Raw genomic sequence first — 15,550 nt, 5'->3', positions numbered from 1 at the left:
CTGACCTTTCCCACGTAATACACTGCAGCCTGATGGGCCGGCCCGGGAGCTTCATCGGAAAGCTGTCATTCCGTGCTATCCCAAGCACTGCCTGGGGAACATTTACCGGATAATTAATATATTAAATGCATGAAAAATAGTTACACAGGGGCCCCTTTGTCAGCTCTTCCGCCACACGGGAGAAGAGGGATACAGCCTGTGAACCATCAATATACAAGCATCCTACTTCAATGGGCCATCATAAAAACTGCTCATAATTTTATGGCTTCATTCACGGCCCCCCCTGTAAAGGAAGGCCATATTTCCTCGTAATTCACTCCGGCACGCCGTGCCTTTTTTATGATTTGGCGGTTTTAAGCCACCGCCGCCGCCGCCGCCTCAATTACAAAAGTGCTCCTGGCCCCGACGTGAAGGACGGGCAGGGGTCAGCGTGGAGCGGAGGCGTGGGGGGGGTGACCGGAGCGTCTGCATACACACACTCCTCCATACTGGTGGCGTCCGGTGAGCATCTCTCACCGGGGGCTCGGAGGTGAGGCGCAGCTACGAGACCATCTGTGATCCATCCCATAATAAGCAACGCCCGGATCAGTTATCGGTGGTGGATCCTCCACCAGCGCCCAAACATTAGCATGCTAGCAACGCAGGGAGCTCCACGTGTGCAGCAGCTTCGGCGCTATTCCGTGTGGAATCCCGGGATTAGAGCCGGTTGGATCTGGTGGGACCAGGAGCGCCGTCTTCCGTGTGTTCCCTGGTGGGGAAGCAGATATTTCCCAAAGTTGGAGTTCATTATGTATGAAGCCGCAGACACGCTTCATTTCTCAGTGTGGTTTTTGTGTGATTAAACAGCGGCGATATTTACATGGGAAATTAGCCCCAACGACGCCGTTATCCTCCTACAGGCTCGTGAGCAAACAGCCGGATACTGTATGGGAACAGGCCGCCGCCGCCGGCGCCCGGACAAATACGGCCGCATATGTTTGCAGGCGTGCAGTGCAAACACATCTGTGCACGGAGCGCATGTTTGCACTCTCTTATTGAGAACCGGCGCACTTATTCGCCCTCATGTTATGTCAACAGGACGTATGCAGATTCGCTGCTATGAGACGGGCGCTAGCGTACGTCACCGCATGCACGGCGCCTCATTAGCGCCGCCGTCATTAGCGTCGCGCTTCCACGTGCAGGCGGAGAGATTTTTTTTAATCATATTTGACCGTTAAATAATTCCCGTCTCCACATGAAGCTTTTGCCAGTAATCGTTCCGTTTGTTTCCGAGAAATATATGCTAGGACCCGATAATGGTCCTATTCATTAAATGTGACGCTTGTCAAAAAGGGCATTTGCTTTCTGATGGAATACCGGCCCGGAGGAAGAGACGGATCTCTTGGAGGAAACCGCATATATTCTCAGGAGTAAATGTCTTCGATTTGTCCAGGCGACAGTCTGTAGCACCAGAGCTTTATAATGTGACACAAATGGCATTGAGGTACAATTTAATAGCAAAATAGTGAATCAGGAGCGCTCGCGCGGAATTCCGAGGCCGGAAAACCTGCAGAGCGGAAGCTCAGGCGGAGACTCGGCTGCTGCTTCTGATCGGTCGACGTATCGGCTTTGGGAATAACGTGGGGAGGGTTCAAGAAAAGAAGCACTTCCTGTTTTTAAAATGGAAACCCGGGAGGATCTGGCAGGCCACCACGGAGGGGTGAGACTACCGGTGATCCCGGGAGCAAGCCTGATCCGGGAGCCTCAGAATGCCCCCCCCCCACAGAAGACTCAAACTCGTTGGAGACCCAGACAGAAATGTGTCAGGATGTTTCAGACGTGTCGGCGCCCCCTGTTGGTCAGACGTTCACCTGTAGATCCCCTCAGAGGGTGCACGGCTGGTTGTGCGTAACCCTACAGTAGTGGGGGTGTAGCTCCGCCCCTCCCCTATTGATCCAAGTCTGACACAAGGTGACATCACGAGCATTAAGTCACTCGTATGGATGCTTGCACGGATTTTATTTGCTACAATCTCCAAGGATTTCCCAGATTGTTGTGGGTTCATCAGGAGCACACGGGAATCCTTCTACTCTGAAAGAACCGGTTCCTCGTGCTCCCGAGGCCCTGGCGGACCCCCGACGGCGTCCTGGCGAGCAGTCACGGGTGCACGCTGATGCGTTGGAGGCTGCGGACGGAGTGGAACGAGCTTCCGCCGTCGGCAGAGCTCCAGTCGTCCTCCGAGGACTCCTCCTGGTTCCTCTCCGCGCCCCCTGCCGTCGTGCTCTCGGCCCCCTCGTCTTCGTCGCTGGAATCATACTCCTCTTCCTCAATGTCCTCGAGGTCAGGGGTCAGAGGTCCGACGCAGACCGTGCAGGTGTTTCCCAAACTGTGGAAGCAGGGACGGCAGTAGAGGCCCGGACACTGGGGGGCGTCACAGGCAGCCATGTTGCTCTCCGTCAGCCCCTCCCCGCAGGACAGACAGCTCACTGGGGACAGCAGGGGAGCCAGCAGGCGGCACAGGTGAGCCCCTCCAGGTAACGGCAGCAGCAGCTTCTCAAGGCCACCCCATGCTCCTCCTCCTCCCTGGTCCGCTCTGAATCTGGCTGCAGCGCTCCTCAGAGCTAATCCCAGAGTCCTTCTCTGATCCAGGATCTGCTGGCGAAGGTGACGGAGTCTCCCCAGCTCCCGTTCCGGGTAACAGCGAGCGCAGATGAGGCGCCTGCAGCGCTGCACGAACCCTCTCGTCAGGGACAGGAGGAGGGCCAGGCCCAGCAGGAAGCCCAGGATGAAACACGTGGTCCGGTCGGGCTCCGACGGTACCAGGAGACACTTCCTGCTGATCACTGTGATGTTCCCTTGTTGGAGGATGTTGAAGGAGGCCACCAGGTCCCTGAAGATGTCCGAGGCGTAGCCTGTCCCGTTCACCGCCACCCTCACCAGGACCGGCGCTCGCGCCACAACGTCCTCCTCCACCAGGTGATGCACCTGATCCAGCAGCCAGAAGACCAGGAAGTCCAGCGCCACCACCAGGCTGCCCAACACCAGGTGTCTGAAGACCGAAATGACGTCCTGCAGAACCAGCCGCTTCTCCTTGGCGTTCAGACGGAAGGAAAACGGCGTGAGGTAGATCTTGGCTTCTCTGGGCGTGAGCGGCAGCACCGAGGCTCCGCCCTGGGAGCTCACCTGTCGCTCCAGCTCTTCAAAGGTCCTGGTGATGTAGATGTTGTCGAAGTTCAGGTCGCACAGGTATTTGCGCCTGTACTGAACGGCCCTGATGAAGGAGAGCAGCAGCAGGACGAAGCCCGCGTAGGCGATCGGCTTTCCGAGCTGCTGGAAAACGTGGATCCGGGACGAAACTTCGCTCATGATGTCCTGAGTGATCTCCTGCAGGGATCGAGTGCTGTTGGCCGCCACGTCGTAGGTGACGGAGGCGGAGAAGTTGAACTCCAACTCTCGTCGGATCCGCGCGAACGCTGCCACGACCGGAGCTTCCAGGCGTTCCTTCAGATGCCTGGCGATGTAGGAGGGGATGGTGCAGAAGAGCTCGCCGGCACGGGCCAGGTGGCACAGCGGCCGGAAGCCATCCACGATGTCGCACAGGAAGGAGAATTCTCCCAGCAGCTCGTCGCAATTCCCGCGAGCTTCGGAGAACAGGGCCCAGCACTTCCGGAACGGCGTCCCCAGCTGCTCGTTACAGACGTCTCCGATGTCCACCAGGAAGTGGAGGACGTTCCTCAGGGTGCGTGCGACATGGCGAGCACTCTCAGTCAACGTGTCGATGAAGCTCCGGATTCTCCCGGCAGCGGCCAGCGCGTTCCTGCCGATCTCTCGGATTTTATCCAAGGAGGAGAAGAGCGGCGTTCCCGCTCTCTGCATCAGCTCCTGCGTTTGATTGGCGGCCAGCTCCGCCCCGCACAGCAGGCTGGCGGAGGTCCGCTCGATGTTCTCCATGGTGTTGGTGACCGGGCCGGACCACAGCAGGGACAGGAACAGGAAGAGCAGAAACTTCTTGCCGAAGTTTGAGAACAGCGAGGGCAGCACGATCATGACGCTGGCGCGGACGCTCGCCGAGAGGCCCATCCCGAAGGCCGTCGCCGCCGCCAACACCTGCGTGGTGTAGAAGCAGAACCACAGCGGCTGCTTCTGCACGAACAGGCCCACGACGCCGTGCAGGCTCGCCAGAAACAGCCCGAAACCAAAGGCCAGGAGGCTCCGCCCACTCTGCAGCAGGTGACGTCTGGCGTTCCTCCACCTGTTTGGACCAGAGAAACGTCCACGGAGGCGTCCTACCGCCGTCCTTAGGGCTCCGCCTCCATCTGCCAGCGCCGTGTGGTTGGTCTTCATCTTTTCTGCCGATAAAACGGGAGGTTCTGATAACAACGGAGGCTCCTTCAGGACAACAGGAGAGCAGGCTTTCAAAGGGACCTTTGATATTTGGACTTTCGTTGAGGATCAAAGCAAACAAAGGCATGACGTCATCAGATCAAAGCAGATGAAGGAAGAGGCAATTCTCTTTTATGTGTGGTGACCTGCGCCCACTTTTGCTGCGACCCTGCTCAGGTCCAGTTCCTCCTCCTAAATTTTATTCTCTCGTTTGATTGGCAGAACAAACGCTCTAATTCAACAGACGGCGGCGCCGCCGCCGCAGGTCAGCTTTAGCGGCTTTAACGGGGGGAAATCCTGTGGAAATGTGCCAACCTGTTGAAGCCTCTCACTTCAGATTAGCGCCGTCTAACCGATTAACAGGTTCTCATCCACGTGGAGCCGTGAGGAGCGGCGCCGCCGCCACTTAAAAGCTACATTGTTCTGCAGAGCGAACATGTCAATGCTAATTCCTTTAGCCGCGCTCAACCAGCCGTCAGCAAACCAGCAGTGGCAGATGGAACAGGGGCTGAAATCTGGAGCCAAAATCTCCCCGCGGCTCCACACCCGGGTGTCATCCCATAATACCCTCATCGAGACTGAGGGAGGACACCAAAAGGCAGATATTGGACACACAGTCTACTTCCGACCCCCCCACTTCACCCTTAAATGACGGAATATGAGCTGCTTAATCAGCTCCGCTCGAGGGTGGCGAGGTGATGCAGACTGATGTCTTCCTCCACGACCAGTGGCGAGGTGGATGGGGGGGGCAGCAGGAAGGGAGGGCCTCCTCGGGGGGTTGTTAGAGGAACCCCCCCTCCACATCATCAATCCCAGCAGCACAGGACCGTCTTCCTGTTGCTCTGCCCTCATTGGCCGAAAGAGGGGCCGAGTAAAGACCCCCCCCCCACACACACACACACACACACACACACACACACACACACACACACACACACGCCAGAGCCAAGACAATCAGAGCCGCGGCCCCGGTGCCAGTACTTACATCCATGTACATGAGTTGGAAGCTTAGTTTCACCTCACAGGTTGCGAGTTTCATTCCTGCCCTTAAACTGTTTGGTCCTGGCATCCGGTCCGGCCCCGATCTTCCGGTTTTTCCATTAATGAAATCCTTCCAAAACTTTGGAAGGCCCACTTCTAAACTTTCCCCCACGTTTCCCGGTATTTCGGCTGTGTAACGGACCGATCCTGGGTGCATCACCTCACATTTCCCACCTTTCATCCCACCTCCGGGAACCTTTCGGGATCATCCCAAGGTGCAGCGTCCGGATGAACCAGGAATCTGGCAGCTCTGAGTCCAGCTCCCAGTTTTAAAAGAGACACATCAGCGTACATTAGGGCGAGAAGCGTCTGTGAGCTGCGGCCTCAATCAGCCGCCCGCCGCGCCGTCCCTGAACGGCGTGACGAGGAAGCGCTCGCCGTTTGTCATCCCGAAGAGACGGGACCGCTTGGGAAGGGAGGGGAAAACACAATAAGCAGCAGGCTGTCACCAACTTCATCGCTGACAGTACAAGTGGCGCCCGCGTGCGTAAGGAATAGCTGCGCGTGCACGTGGGCGTGCGCGGGGGGGGGGACAGCCCTGGGCCAGGCAGCTGTGAGCAGATGTCAGAGTAAGTGAGCGAGGGACTTGGGAAGGAGAGAGGGAGCGGCGCGGCTGGGCCAACCCTCTAATTTACGCATGAGTGGTGCTGCACCACCGATATTTACATTTAAATTGATGTTTCAGATACTTAATTAAAGACGAGGACTGGGCTCTTCTGGTCGGCGGCGGCCTCTTCCTCCTCCTCCTCCTCCTCCCCCTCCCCCTCCTCCTCCTCCTCACCAGGCTGCTCACTGGAACCTGCAGCACTTTCCCCCCCTGAACCCCGTCAACAATATTTCACTGGAGGCCAGTTAGTGACAATGCGCCCTGTTCTGCCTCTATGGTAATTTCCTGGGTTGCATTATTGAATACACAATGCCCCCTGGTGGTTTGTGCTGCGCCCACACACACACACACACACACACACACACACACACACACACACACACACACACACACACGTGGAACAACTGGTCAATCCATCACCTGGAGTGCTGCTGCGCGCCGGCTGAACCTGACATGAACTCCGGAGCTTCGTCTCTTCCAACAGTCGAATCCACACGCGCAAAAATCCCAGTTAGGCAAAAGGAAGAAGGAAAAAGCAACATCGTTGACGGCTTCAGGTGGGAAAAGTGGCTGGAATGAGCCCCTTTTCCCACATCCACAGCTCCCCTCTGCATCATCCAAGCAGGAGAATTAGAACTTTGGGTCTCAGTTGTAAAGAGATCAACACAAATATGAAGCTACGGATTTCATCCTTCATCTGTTGTCATCAATACTGAAGCCCCGCCCCCCATGTGTGTTAGACCCCCCCCCCCATGTGTGTTAGACCCCCCCCCATGTGTGTTAGACCCCCCCCCCCATGTTAGAGTGTTGTTTCTGTAGCATAAGAGAGCTAATGTTCTCCCGTCCTGCAGTCTCTATTCTCACCACTAGAGGGATCCAAATCCTACACGCAGGACCTGGGCAGACTCCCATCAACATCTTTCATAAATACTAAGAATCTTTTTAATTCATTCCTTCATCTGTGATCAAGGGCCTGTAATTCCAACCCCCCCCCCCCCCCCCCCCCCCCCCCCCCCCCCCCCCCCCCCCCCCCCGGCCTGACCGCGGCCTCCGATGAGGACCACTAATACAGTGGCACTCCAGCGATGATGGAACACTCCCAGCATGCTCAGCTGTCCTCGCCAGGTCCCTCCGAGGGGCTCGCCTGGCTGCCCAGAGGCCACCTCCTCTCCACTACTTGCTCTCAAACAGCCTTTTAATAGGCTTTAAAAGAGGGTTATTAACATCACCTGCTAATTATGTTAAGGACCTAATTAGGGAATGAGGAAAAAAGGCCTTTTTGTCTAATTAGGTTTTCTTTCTAAGTGCGCTGATAACCGAGGGAATGCCGAGATCTCCGTAGAAATGAGAGTGCAATGAGCCAGCGAGAGGGGATACTTCAGAACCCGAGTTAACCCTTTCATCAGAGACCCAAATCTATTAACGGGCCACTGGTGGAGCGCAATTACCACCCAAATCGTTTATTTGGGACGTGTTTATCTGGAGTGGGAGTCTGCATCATTTAGCGCATTATAAACTCAATAGTAGCGTCATTAGCGATTACAGTCAGTGGGTGGTGTTACCTGCCTGATAGCCCGCCGCGGCCCGATGCTATCGGCCCCCGCCGCGGAATTACAAGGCAGGGAACTCATTTTTCAGCCTACACGCTGCTTTGATCCGGACCGTTTGCTCCACTCACGCTCCTCCAGGTCCCGGGACTGCCAGCAGCACTTGGCCGGGGCCGTCAGCCGCCACCCGCCGATGGAAAGAGACAACACGCCACGGCTTAATCACAGGAACACGGAGGAGAGGAGGCGGAGAAGGAGGAATTCTGCTCCACGGGTCGGCTAGCACAGATCCAGATCGTGCGTTTCCCTGGGTTCCTCCACGAGAGGTGGATCGGAGGTCTGTGTGACATCGTCGGCGGCGTCCGGGCGTCGTTAAGGACCGCGCCGGCTCCTCTTCCCGGTGCCGGGAAAGCAAACAGTTCGGTGTCAATGAGAAGATGGAGGCGAAGATCCGAGGGCATAACGAGGAATGAAAACAAGCTAGCCCAACGCCTCGGGGCCGGGAGTCAAGTGTTGGGAACCCGCGGCGGCGCTTTTCTGTGTGATTACATGTTTAATTTACTTCGCGTCTCAAAAATTGTCCGCTATGACAGAGCCAATTTACAGTGATCCCCGTGTGAGTGTCAGGAAAACCGGAGGAAGGCTGCAATGAAAGCGCTCCCGCCGCCTCTAATGGAATCTCAATGAACCTCCGAGCCAGCGGGTCCGGGGGAGCAGACAGCCCTGCCATTAGAGCCGCGGTCCCGCTTCGCCCAAACACAACCTCGCTTCGGCCTGTCTGTTATTATCGCTTCACTTGCCGGGGGGGGGGGGGGGGGGGGGGGACGCCGCCAGGCTGAAAGGAGGGGGTGGGAGAACAGAAAACAGAGGTTACAGCCACTCGGACCTGTGTACCTTGACATTTGGTTGTTCCAGTTCAGTCGGGGTTGGGCGGGGGGGGGGCGGGGGGGCGAGATAGCGGCTCGTGAAATTGCTGGACACCATTGTTAAACTGGGGGGGCTGATCACCGGGCTGCCGCCACGTCCAATTTCCAAATAGACAAGCAGAAATTGGCTCCTGCGAATGGAGACTGTCCATCAAAGCACAAAGAAACATCTGCGGAACATTATTGAAATGATTTCAAAGTTGTTGGGGGGGGTTTACACGGGGGGGGGGAATTTCAGGTCAAATTGCAGGTTTGCGCTCTCATAAATCTCATAAATATGTTGTTTTACACCGCGACAACACATGCGAATTTACTCCTGTTTTATTGTGGCTTTGATGTCTCACAGCGGCTTCGTGATTTGTGTTAAAAAAATGAATCTGTTTGACCAGGAAAGTCTGTGTTTGGAGATCCAGCGTTGCCCCCTAATCAGCCCCATTTCATCCAATTAAAGGAAACGACGACTTCAAACTGCAGCCTTAAAAGATGCTAGTTTTAAAGTGCTAACTGCTGCTAATGGGATTCTGGGTGGATTTCTATCTGCAGCATGTCTGACAAAACAAAGCTAGTGATAGCGTGTGTTTGTGTGTGTGTGTGTGTGTGTGTGTGTGTGTGTGTGTGTGTGTGTGTGTGTGTGTGTGTGTGCGTGCGTGCGTGCGTGCGTGCGTGCGTGCGTGCGTGCGTGTGTGTGTGCTGTTTACCGTGTGCCCAGACCGACCCCGGCTGTGGACAGACAAGATGAATTTGACAGCTAATGTAAAAATAACAGACAATCATAAATCAAGGAAGCGGGCGTCGGGAGTCGATGATGAGAGTTAATCAATATCAGGCCCGACTCGGCCATTGTGTGAAATGGCACTCCATTTATTACGGGGGGGGGCTTGGAGGAGAAACATTAGTCATATTAGAGTATGCACACGCTGGTGGGAGAGAGGCGGCCGCCGCTCTGCCGGTGCAAAAGGGTTTACGCTTAAAGCCCCTCCCCCCTCGCCACGGATGTTCGATGCCAGTCGTCCTGAGACCAGCAGACACGCCCCTAAGCGTTGGCGCAGCCCGCCACCAGGGGGCGGCGTGAGCGTCGCCATCAAAACACCTGCTTTGTTCTTCCTGCTCCCACCTTCCTTTGAGGAACACCTACATCCCTTTGATCCCAGTCTTTGATCCGATCTCCGGGACAAAAGTTTCTTCGAGTGGGTTTTCCACCTCCTGGCACCGCCCCGCCCACCCCGGCGGCGTGTTTGAGACGTGTTGGAAAGGTTTTTTGAGAGCGCGGTGGAGATGGGAGCAGATTACCGACATCTCTCCGGCACCGGGGCTGATTTGAGTAGCTGTGACTGGGCTCCTCTGGGGAAATTGGGCCTTCGGAGCGGGGCTCCTGATTTACTCCGGGCCCTGGCATGTCTGGCTGATGAGCTCCAGGCTGCCGGGGCCCCATGTGGGGATTGGCCTGCACCAATATGTTCCCTTCCACTCAAAAGGACAGAGCTAATGTGCTAGAATCCCGGCCCCGACGCCCCCGTCCACCCCCCTCACAAACCCCCCTTCCACCTCCATTTCAGCCTCGCTCCATCTCGCCGCCGCTCTCTCGCCGCCGCTCCTTCCTCCTCGTATCAGAGCCTCTCCGTCTGTCGCCACCTCCCTCGTATCAGGACCTCTTTTTCTCATCTCCCCGCTCTTCTCGCCTCTCTCCCCCGCCGCCCTCGGCCGCGGCGTCCCGCCACCGCAGTCATTTTTCCTCACCTGAGGCTCATTCCTGGGTCCGGGGGAACGTATGGCTTTATTTGCACGATGCCGACATTTTATTGGATTCCTATTGCTTTGGAGCAGAGCTACCGCATTCCAAATTCATCAAGGGCCAATTTAATTCAAAATTCATGAAGTGGGCATCCGTCAAGGTGCTCCTTGTGTGTTCTCCGGGCGCCTCCTGCTTGCTATCGCTAACTCCGCTCCCATTTCCTGCTCTGATTGGAATCTACTGGGTCGTTTCCTTCGGCTCAATACTGGGCCTCATCTAAAGATCTCCCTGTTTATGGCCGTTCCTGAGGCCGCGTGACCACCGCCACCTTCTCCTCTCTCTCAACCAGCACGTTCAATGACGGAAGAGCTTTTGTGCTTTTCCGTGGAAGCTCGCCTCGACTTCCACAATAAAAAGATCAAAGAACCAGGTGATAGATGAGAAATGAAATGACCTTCTTTGGCCTTTGATCTCCATAATCTCTGGTCCCAGTCCATGTGTGGGTTTCCCTCAACGAGGACTGAACGGGAGACGTGATAAAACAGGAAAATGGGACGTCCCGACATTCCGGACGCCGAGAACGCTCCGGGTTTTCTTTCTTTTTGAGGAGAACGTCTCATTCGCAGCCTCCTGATTTCAGCCCGACGATCCTTTATCGCGTTAATGACCTGCCAAGACGTTCCCAAACTTTTTCTTTTTTTCCGCGAGCGCGTCTGTGCCTCCGGACCGCCGTCCCAAACTGTCCATTTAGCAAGGTGAGAGCGCTCGTTTGGACAATTGATGGCGCCCGGACGGCCTCCTCCTGACGTTAGAGAGCCAAAGTTTGGAGTGAACATAAGCTACACACCCATTGTTAAGCTAACGGCTCCGTCCTTCCCAACCACCGTCTTTGGTGTCCCTCCTGGGGGGCCAAACACGCCCAAGGTCCAACCCTGGAGCCGGCGCCCATATCAAAGGCTGGATCCGGTTCTGATGGGGTCATGGGGGTGTCGACTGAACGTGGTTTCCTGTAGCTAAAGTATCTGCTGCAGTAACTTTGATATGGAGCGCTCACATCATTCCCTGTCCTCCCCAAGCCCCCCCCCCACTGCAAAACCTGGCTGAATATTTCACACCATCTCCCCTCACAGCAGTGGGTGCCCCGGTGCTGCGACCCAATATGCTGCCATAATTGGGCCTGTAGTGGGGGCAGAGTCCGAGGCAATTAATCCTTTCCTCCTGTTGTTTGCACCCCGGTTGGCAGTGACAGGGAGCAGCGTAATTGGACAGGAGCGCGCTTGTCCCCTCCGTTTTACATTAATATCCCTCCCACTCCCGACTCTAATCCTGGCCCGGTTCAGAGTCCCACTTCTGCCTCCAATACCCCCCCCCCCCGCCCCCCCCAGGCGGCCTCTCCAGCTCTCCCACTCCCACCTGTCAACTCCCCTCCATCGCCATGCTGGGCTAATCTGTGGCCAGATGAAGTGAAAGGTTTGCCGAGATTAAAGTGAGCCGAATGATGTGCGCGCACGTGTGTGTGTGCACGTGTGTGTGTGTGCGCACGTGCGCGTGTGCACGTGTGTGTGTGCCAAGGAAGGGTCACGTTTGTGCACGGTGTGTCTTTTCTCTGCTTTAAAGAAAAGAGGAATGCTTTTGCACCCGGAGACATTTTGTGTCGTTCCCTTGTTAGAAAACTGGAAAAATTTTGAGTTATTTCAAAATAACGGGAATGGGAACAGGAATGCGAACGTGAGCGGGAACGTGAGCGGAAACATGAGCGCTCGCCATCCCTCCCAGCCGGGCGAATTTGATATTTACATCTGATATTTACAGCGCGACTGAAATAAAACAGACGAGATTTCTCGCTAACGTGCTTTTGTGGCGTAATTCCGACAGGCTATCCCAGCCTACGCCGGCATTCCGATGTCAGGAACGATGCCGTAGCTCAATGAGCGATGAACTGACTAATCTCTGGCCCAACTTTGTCCCACATGGACGGAACGTCTTCATTTATAAGGAGAATAAATTAGCCGGGCTCCTGCGCGCTAGCCAAAGTTTCAAAGCCCGTTTTCCGGGCCGATTCCGGCTTTCCTCTTGTTTTCTGGGGCATTTTCTAATCTCTGGGAGCGACTCTTCTCAGCCAAGGTGTGCTTGAAAAACAAATCAATAGCAGTATAATAGCACTGTGCATGCTTTGTAATTTTTATTGCACTTTCCCCCCCGTTTTTCCTTCTTTTCATGCTTCCGCCGTCAATGGAAAACTGAGGAGCTTGATGAAGGGGGTGCGTACAGTAGAGCGCCCTCATAAACTTTATTTAATATTCCATGAATTTCAGATCAGTTATGTTTCATAATGACACAGCAGTGCGGTCGGCTGCTGCTGGTGAGGGGGGAGGGGGGGTGGTTGGGGGGGGGGGGGGGGGGGGGGCAGAGGGAGAGAAGGGAAAATCAATACGACCAGCACACTTTTTCCCGGCGCGGCCGAGAGACGGGATCTATTGTGGGGGAATGATGATTTATGTCAGGGGTGGAAGGGCCGTCAGGGTGCGTCGGGGACGAAGGTGTGCGCCAATAATGATTAATGCCCCCATCCTGGAGACTACCAGCACCCCCCCCCCCCCACCCCACGCTGCCGCCGCCCAGCTCTGACACAGGACCTTTACCTCCCCTGCTAACACGCTGCAAAATGGGGCAGCAACAGAAGAAAAGCTCTGAACTTGGAAAGCAACCGGGCAACCGGGCAACCAGGAAATTGGGCAACCAGGCAACCAGACAACCGGGCAACTGGGCAACCGGGCAACCGGGCAACCAGACAACCAGGCAACTGGGCAACCGGGCAACCAGGAGATTGGGCAACCAGGCAACCAGGCAACCAGGCAACTGGGCAACCAGGCAACTGGGCAACCAGGCAACCAGGCAACTGGGCAACCAGGCAACCGGGCAACCAGGCAACTGGGCAACCAGGCAACCGGGCAACCAGGCAACCGGGCAACCTGGCAACCGGGCAGGCTGGTTTAAGGTTCCACCTGAACCCGACAGGTCGGTTAAATGAACACCTGACCTAACTGGGAAGGGGGCGGGGCTTCTCCCCATTCCCGTCTGGCTCTCCCTGGTTTGTTGGGGGAGCTTTGCCGGAACCAGAAAATGTTCCAGCATCAAACACGGGTGCGTCCGTCACCTCTGGTGTTGCCCCGCCCCCCCCCCCCCGGGCCGCTCCGGGTGCGTAGCCGCAGGGTGATGGATCAGCGGCTCCCCGGCTCCCCGGGACAGGGGCGGTCACTTTTAAGCTCGGCATCAGCACTCTGTCTCTGCCAGAGCTGTCAGATCTCGGCGCTCGCCACAAAGAGAAGGAAGAGAGCGGCGAAGAAAGAGGGGGGCGGGGCCGAGGGCACGGATGGACAGAGTGAGAGATGGCCGCCTGACGGAGGAAATGGATGGATGGAGCGGCCACAGACGACAGGAGGTGGAAGAAGAGGTGAGGGGGGGGAGATAGAGTGTTGCCTCCTCCTGTCTGAGCCGGGGAGCAGCGGAGACACCAGCACGTGCACGCCTCTGAAGCCGGAATGCCCAACGTGCACGTAGCTTCATCTGTTCACACGCTAACGCGACAACATTTAGCCCCGCAGCATCCATCCCGTCTGCTGTTCCATCATAAACGCCACCTAGTGGCCGTTCCTGGACGTCTGCTGCCTTTCAGAATTACACGGAAAAACTTCCGATGGTCTCTGGACGAAGAGTGGAGGGAGGCGAAGAGCGGAGCGGCGTCGCCCAGCAGGTGGCGTCTGTGGTCGTAGTGACACGGCGAGCGTTACCTCTGTGGGCGTGGCCTAGGAGACGTGAACAAACCTGAACTCAAACGTCGCCGTGAAATCGAGTGATTGTTTGTGCAGCTGAGCCGGTTACGCTAATAAACTCGACTGCGACGGCGATCGATGACGGGTCGTTAACGGGTCGTTAGCGGTGCGGCGCACGGCGTCGGATTTGGCCGTCGGTCCGTGAACAAGCGTAACTGTAGAATCCAGACAATTACGCTTCATAAGGTTCATAAGACGATCCGATTAAAGATCGCGGGCCGACATCCACGCCGGATTACCGTCACATTTAACGCCACTATTGACACGTTTCATTTCGTATCATCACATTACGACATTTTTGGTTTCTGTAGCTCCGCCTCTTTCTGGGGTGAAACAGGTGAGATTTGCTACGTGGCAGAACAGACGGTGGAGATTTATCCCCGTTAAATGTTGCTTTTTTCCACCGACGTACCCGCGGTTGGGAGAAAACGTTGCATTTGTGGACGCGCTAGCTCGCTTTTGCTCATTTTCCGAGCGCCAACCTTGAGCTTTAGCCTCTGAGAATGCAGCTCTGGACCTGGAGTCCAGCTCGCTAATCAATAGCAAATCAGCCCAGCGGAGAAAAGGGACAGAGGAAGAATAGAAAGGGACGACACAGCTCTCTCCGTTTTACCCAGCGGCGTCTTTCTTCTCTCACCTTGCTCCATCGACCCCTGGCCCCGCTCCCGCCCGGAATGTTCCCGCCTAAGCACAAAGCTACTTGCTATTCTCTGACACATAACGGAGCTAGCGCGCTTCCAATCGGCTGCCCTTCGACCATTCATTCCTAACGCCACTAAATTCTGCGGGAGGGCAGGATCGAGCGCCCGCGGCGGGCTCTTATTCAGAGGGCGAGCTGTTTACCGTCGAGTGTTGCCCACATTCCACGCACTGCTTATAATATTCCCTTTGTATCCAGCGGCACCTAAACGCACCAGGTCTTTCTGCCGCCGCGTAAATAAGAAAACAGCCTGATGGGTCAGATGGGCTCCTCAAGGACGGCGAGGGATGGTAACATGTGGGGGGGGGACGCATCGCAGTCGGCTAGCAACCACATCCACGCCCCCTGGTGGCCAGGATCAATATCATGAAAAACTAAATAACCTAAACAGCTTTTAAACAGAACAGCAGCTGGAAGCAAACTAAAAATCAGAGTCTACACCGGTCTAGACCGGTCTAGACCAGTCTAATCTGAACTGGTCTACACTAGTCTAGACCAGTCTAGACCTGTCTACACCAGTCTACACCAGTCTAGACCTGTCTACACCAGTCTACACCAGTCTACACCAGTCTAGACCGGTCTACACCAGTCTAGACCTGTCTACACCAGTCTACACCAGTCTAGACCGGTCTACACCAGTCTACACCAGTCTAGACCGGTCTACACCAGTCTATACCAGTCTACACCGGTCTAATCTACATATACTAATATACTAATATATACATTTATATATTTTTATATACTAATGTATATAAAAGCAAAGACACCCAAAGCGTCCGGCGTGCCGTCATCAATCCCAAAT

General features: G+C 55.6%; 1 protein-coding gene across 1 annotated transcript; it reads right to left on the bottom strand.

Moving 5' to 3' along the window:
* Positions 1-1,473: 1,473 nt before the first annotated feature.
* On the bottom strand, positions 1,474-4,439 carry dcst2 (DC-STAMP domain containing 2). The gene has a single exon (XM_003978423.2). It carries the CDS (start codon positions 4,321-4,323, stop codon positions 2,137-2,139), a length of 2,187 nt encoding a protein of 728 aa, XP_003978472.2. The 5' UTR covers positions 4,324-4,439; the 3' UTR covers positions 1,474-2,136.
* Between the last annotated feature and the right edge of the window lie 11,111 nt (positions 4,440-15,550).

Source organism: Takifugu rubripes, chromosome 11 (assembly GCF_901000725.2).
Source record: "Takifugu rubripes chromosome 11, fTakRub1.2, whole genome shotgun sequence".
Taxonomy (NCBI): domain Eukaryota; kingdom Metazoa; phylum Chordata; class Actinopteri; order Tetraodontiformes; family Tetraodontidae; genus Takifugu; species Takifugu rubripes.
The sequence above is the reverse complement of the archived record's forward strand: the minus strand, read 5'-3'. Positions and strand labels throughout refer to the sequence as shown.